The following is a 6,516-nucleotide window of genomic DNA, read 5'->3' as shown; positions in this document are numbered from 1 at the left end:
CAAGGGTCTTTTGTGAGCAAAATAATACCTTCAATAATAATCCATAGTGAGTTTTAATATCAGGCCAGAAACCTTTTTACAGGAGCAGGTGTCACATTTTTCAGTTGGTGGCTGTCTCATTTTGGTATCAAACATGTCATTCTGTGTATACTTAATCTGATGCCAAACACTAATATTATTGGATGGTATTTTGGGACCATGTATAACTGTGTTGCATACAACTTTTAGTTTTTGTTTTACATCATAACCATTACATAATTACTCTCAAAGGGTGAGAGACAAACTGACAACAGTGTGAGGCTACTGTAGGGCCTGAATGTAAAGACTGTTGGGGAAATGGTCGTCAGAATGGGAAAGGAAGATCGAGTTGTGTAAGTTTGATTGACAGCACTGGATTAAGGCATTATGCAACTCTGCTGGGAGTAAAAAAAAAAATAAATCCAGATGAGATTAGGATCTGGATCCTCCCTCTCTCCAATGCTCTATCCATTCATCCATCTCTCCCTCTTTCTGTGTTTCATTAAACACATTATTCCCATATACCATATATTTGTTCAAAACTATGCTGTTAAAGCTCGGCGTGAAGAACTACATTATTCCTTGATGTTCACATCACATAAAATCAAACACTTCAATGTTTAAAATATGTTAGTACAATTAAGCAAATGACCATCCAAGCTACCGACACACAAACACGCGAACAGAACAGATAAAGTAAATTAGGCCTTATAGAATGAAAGCTAAATCCAGTGAAGCTCCACTCCTCAAGCTTTTATCCCACTGCCATCTAGAGGGTGTAAAACATGCTGCAACATCTGACCCAGGCATGTTCTGAGCCTCCTGCCAACTGAAAATCAGGCTGTCAGCACAGATTTTAGCCATTACCGCTTGTAGTTCCTACCAATCTTCTATGTAACAGTCAGGCAGATCAGTATAAACAATAGTACACCCCTTGACTACTCTCACTTTTTCTGAAACCTCAATATTGGTGTCAGTTTCACAGACTCAAGTTGAAATTTTAAGTGTCTCCTAATCAATCCCTTCAGTTTCATTCATGACTAATCTCTCCCTACATGACAGCTAAGATAACAGCTAACAGCTAAGATGGCAGGTTGTACACTTCATTATAACTTTCATCATATCCCATGTATTTAAGGTTTAAGGTGCCCTCTTGGACTAAATACACTGTGCTCTTATTATTAACTGAGTACCTAAGCACCAATTTGTGTGTAACTTGGCTCAACAGGTGCATAATATCTGTATGACAGAAACATTGTGATTCAATTTTGATCAGTGGGTTCCTGTTTCGATGCCATCACAACTCTTGATGCATTAGTTTGATTCAGTTTGATACGATGCAAAATTCATCACTTTTTCCACAACTCACTGCAGTAAACAACTGAATATCTCCAAGGACATAATTACTCTTCATACTTGGCATCAAAGAAAAACCACAAGTTAGTGGAAAGCCCTATTTTTGCCTCTTCTCACTTAAAAACAGCAGTCCAAACAGCCCGTCACAGATAACTGCGGTCTAGCCAGTCAGTTTTTAACCATGATGGGCTGAGTTAACATTGAAGATGCGCTGAGAGATGAGCCACAATACCACAGGATCGTCTCACACACAGCCTATTGTTACTGTAATAGTATTGAAATCATCACATCAAGGACACATTTGATGCATTGAGAAATAATTCAGCGTGAACCAGCTATATTTCAAAATGAAATTTACTTCAAATTGAGAGTAGGGCATAGCTGTCAGGCCAAGTTCAAAAACTCGTAAATGAATGTAACATTCTGTGCATAAAACACTCAGGAACAGAGTTGAGATGCAGTCATTGAGCTTCTGTGTGGTGAAATATCTGACCGTACACAGGCACATGAATCACACAGAAACAGGCAGATGCCGTTTAACAGAGCAACCCAGGAGGCAGACATCATGCCTGGCATTTCGTGTCCTCTCATCAGTCCAGTTATAAAAACGTAAGCCTGGATAATTTGTAATTTTGTGCAAACTATGACTCTCAGTTGAATGGATAAAATAGTTATTGACCTCGGTAGAGTTGCAGGCCAGTAGCGCACTTGGGACCACAAGTGGACTGAGCATGTTTCTAGTGATTAGCAATGGGATTATTACTATCAGCTACATAACTAGCCAGCCAACTCTTTACATTAGGCCTACTAAAAATTAGCTATCTCTACTGTTGAAAATAAATTGTCATCGCTCGTCGGTTTATAGAAAATAGGGCTTGATCTTTTGTCTTCAGTTTTCTGGGTGTCATCTCCCGAAGTTTTGAGTCTTTGTAACTGGTCATCGCTGGTTTCACCGATCAGATTTTCTTCCGGACGTTAAAAGCCGTGGCGGCTCCGTACAGCAGGCGGTCCCGCTCGCGCACCTCCTCCTGCAGCTTGGCCTCGGTCACACGGAGCTGGCGGATGGTCGCCTTCATCTCCTTCATCTTCACCTCCATCAGCGCGATGATGTCCCGCTGCTCGTTGAGTTTCCGCAGCAGCTCGGCCGACGTGGTGCCGGTGGTCAGAGAGTACGAGTGGTCCAGCGGACTGCTGGTCACGCTGAGGTACTGCACGGTCTGCTGGTGGACGATGGCCACGGTGTCAATTGACTCGTCGACGGTCGGGTCGGCGGAGCTCCCGACCGCCGCGGTGTAGCAGGTCCCCTCCGACTGGGCGGGCAGGCGCGCCGTGCCTATGTACTCGCCGTTTTGGCCTATCTGCACGACGGTGATGCTGTCGTCGCCCGTCTCGCTGCCCGCGTTGCCCTCGGCGGCTTCTGCAGCGGCGGACACAACGTTAGTGATGACAATACCGGAGGGATTTGAAACGGTGGCAGGAATTGCCGCGGATACTTTCCTACCCCTGCCCCTGCCCCGTCGGCTCTTGCGTTCATTCACTCCCCGCAGAGGGAACAGGGTCGGCACTCTGATGTTGTACGTTTTCCTCCCGCCGGCGAAATGAACGCTGCAGACTCGGTGTCCCGTCGTGGGCTGGAAGGTACTGAAACAGCCGCTGACCCCGGCCCGGGAGATGTTCTTCAGCCAAATCTCCCTTTGCGTGGTATCCTTAGGAAATGTGTAGAACCGCAGCTCGCGGTCCCGGTGCGAGTTGTTATAGCAACCAGGAACACAGCAGGTGAACCCAGGCATGTTTATTTCAGCACGGAGCTTGCAAATCTGTTATTTTAATTAAGTTTTGGTTATTTTATTTTTGTTTCGTTCTTCTCCGCGTTGTTATCAAGCTCAGCGGCCTGCAAGCGGAACTACACGTCCCACAATGCTTACAACTTCCTGTTTATTTTCTACAAACGGCGACCTGCTCTTCGTGGTACGATGACTGAATCCACTCGTGTTTATGTTGACACAGACCGTGCGAGGCGTGTATTTTGTTTAATTCGAGATCATTTTTTGTTTTATTTTCGCTGGTGAATGTTTTGTTTTGTTCTTCTCCGCGATGTTATGAAGCTCAACGGCCTCCAATCGGAACTACAAGTCCCATAATTCTTTGCCCTTCCTGCCTATTTTTGTTAGTGAACTACCGCCCCTGCTGGTCGGTAACGGAAATCTGAGTTCAGTTAAAGGAAATATGGACGGAAGTTACCTTTTTCCAACTTTTTAATGCAGTTATGAAATATAAACACAAAAAAACAATAACTCTATACACATTATATGTAGCCTATAATTAAATAGAAATGCATATGGCTTCATAAACATCAAGGGTTTTTTCTTGCTTTACCACTCATTGCAGTATTTTAAAATAATATTGTATTTTAAGAACAAAAATGGCTTTTCATTCACCCATTTACATTTATTTCTGTAATATTTGCCACACATAATAAAAAAAAATCATCATATTTACAATGTTCTTATTTAGATGTTGGTCAAGTAAAAGTAAAATATATTTTCTATCAAGTTGATAGATTTACACCAATAGATCTAAAACAGAAATGTTCAAGGTCCATCTAAAAAGTTTAGTGCAAATACAATCAAAGCACACAAATGATGGTTTCATTTGCAATTGGGCACTTTTTGTCTGCATTACTAAATTTAGACTTCCAGTAGCCTATACTTTTCCATGAGGGAAAACTGAATCTCTGCACAACTTCTTTAGATAATAATCACTTTGCACTTTCTATCCTTGGTACACATCCCGTCAAGGAGAATATTCGGGTTAAAATGAATTTCCTTGAAAGAGTCTGATTAACACTTCTGGGTATTGCATCAAAGCTATGGCATATTCTTTAGCTGTTACTTAAATACATGTGAGACAAACACAATTCTGCCATACTATACAACCATTGTTGAAATAAAAATTATTTGTTTTTATATTTGATGTTTTTGTTGTTTCCTTATAAAGCACTATGAGGAGGACATTCTGTTTATGTACAGTTAACCAGGAAAACAAATCTTGTTTGAGGAAGTTGGATACTTTGAGGGGGAAAAAAATCATTTTATAAGAAATTCAGTGACTTATTAAAGGTAAGGTTTGGAATAATATTTCTGCTAAATCTTGGATGGAATGCATGCGGATAGGCTCCAGCATGCATTCCATCCAAAATTTAGAAGAAATATATAAGCAAAAAATAGGTGGGAATAAGCCCAAACTACTCTACAACTAATAAGTGTTTGTAGTGGATAGTTTAGAAGATACTGATCGATATCCACAGTTGTGGTGTCAAACTGTAGCAGGAAAACAACTATTTTTGATTACACGCAGCAAGGGAATTAGCTAATCATTTTTATTTGAATATGCTTAGATGTGATCATTCAGAACTTTTGAAATATACATGATAGAAACATGGAGTTTAGATCATCACTTTTCAAATTAAATCATGTATCACTTAAATATGTTTTATTTACCATTAAATGAAATAAGTAATATGTAGGTGGACACCTTACATATTGTTTGTTGTAAGTGAGCTTAATCCTTGCTGAGGATGTAAAGTTACAGTAGTAGGCCTTGCTAAGTGTATGTTAGCAGTAACATTAGTTTCTAAGTTGTAGCAGTGAGCTATTATTGGTGATTCACTGTTATATTTTCAGGTGCCAAGATGCTCACAGCTAGAAAGCATGTAACTGCTAAGCATGTGTTCACTTGTTAGTTTTGATGACACGCAGGTAGGGAGGCATGAGCGTGTCAGACAGATGTGCCAAGCTAGCAGAAACTAGCAGAAATAAGACTTGTGGTTTAGTGATTTTGCCTTCAAAATAAGAGCTTGGAAATTGACATTAGTATTTGGGTCCAATTTAGAACAACATAAGTTATATCAAAATACTTAAGGGAAGTTCCTGATTGAAAAAGTAGGAAGTTAGAACTGTGGAATAGACAGAAATGTCAATGTTTTAGGCTAAATACAGAAAAGAAATTGATGACTTAAACACAAATAGATAGCAAACTACTTGCAAAAGATTTTTTTACTTTCATTAGATAGATAGATAGATAGATAGATAGATAGATAGATAATTCATGCAGAAACACACTGGAAGAGGCAGATGCCTGGGGTTTCAAACACAATGCGCCTCAAGTGGCTTGTCAGACCATCCTGACACATCAGATCCAATTTGTTTTTAAGGGCCATCGACATATTTCATGGTAAAGTATTTAAAAATGCTAGCTAGTTTCACACAAATGTGCAGATGTATGGACAAAATATGACACACTATAGTCAAGCTGATAAAGTAGCTATTCTCCAGATATAAAAAGCAGACTATGCCACAGTACGTGGGGAAACCTTTATTTCCCTCTATAGAAAATATGATATAGTACCGATAGTGGTGGTGAAATGCAGATGTCAGTGCTGCTGACATTTCAAATCTTCTGTCTGCAGTGCAGCATAGAAGCACCGTCATCTCCAGAGCATTAATGCCTTAAATCTTCTTTGTTGAGCCTTTGGCAGTTATGTGTATGTCCTTTTAGCATATATTGTTATTGCTATAAATACAATCTTTAAAAGGTTAATTTATAGACAACGCATTTTTATTTAATACACTTATCCATAAATATGAGCTTTCTTTTTCATATTGGTACTTGGTGTTATATGCGATGACTATCATGATGAGGACAATTATTATGAAAAAATTAGAAAGGAAGTGTTGTTACTATTTCGTCTAGCAGCTTGACACTAAAATAAAGAGCGTTAAAGGAAAGAGCCCCGAGTAGCTAGCATTAGCTTTAGTGTAATTTAGTGAGTGCATCGTATTATAAATAGCATGTCTTCGCGCAATGAATCATGGGAGATTCGTGGGATATGAGTGTTGAAATAGGCACTTGCTGGAGGATTAACCCTCTAAAACAGAAGTTCAAATCCATGTCGGGCGTTATTATGATTATTGCATGCAATATAGTTTCAGACGGAACTCGCTCCGTTAACGTGCGTTGATGTGTTTAGCCGACACCATGTTTTCTGTGTTAACGTACAACCATATGGCGTCAGGCTGTCTCCCTAAAGTAATTTTCCAGTGGTGGCCTCTCTCCACATACTCCAACTATCTCTGATTCACA

General features: G+C 40.0%; 1 protein-coding gene across 1 annotated transcript in view; it reads right to left on the bottom strand.

Annotated features, from left to right (window-relative positions):
- The window catches only part of thap11 (THAP domain containing 11), a 4,084-nt gene extending 275 nt beyond the window's left edge, over nucleotides 1–3,809 (bottom strand). Inside the window, exon 1 of the mRNA XM_071910284.2 lies at nucleotides 1–3,809. This exon is cut by the window's left edge and continues 275 nt beyond it. Coding sequence (XP_071766385.1) covers nucleotides 2,331–3,164 — 834 coding nt within the window. The 5' untranslated portion in view covers nucleotides 3,165–3,809 and the 3' untranslated portion in view covers nucleotides 1–2,330.
- Between the last annotated feature and the right edge of the window lie 2,707 nt (nucleotides 3,810–6,516).

This window comes from Centroberyx gerrardi, chromosome 1, assembly GCF_048128805.1.
Source record: "Centroberyx gerrardi isolate f3 chromosome 1, fCenGer3.hap1.cur.20231027, whole genome shotgun sequence".
NCBI classification, from domain to species: Eukaryota; Metazoa; Chordata; class Actinopteri; order Beryciformes; family Berycidae; genus Centroberyx; species Centroberyx gerrardi.
Note: the sequence above shows the minus strand (reverse complement) of the source record. Positions and strands in the feature narration are given on the sequence as shown.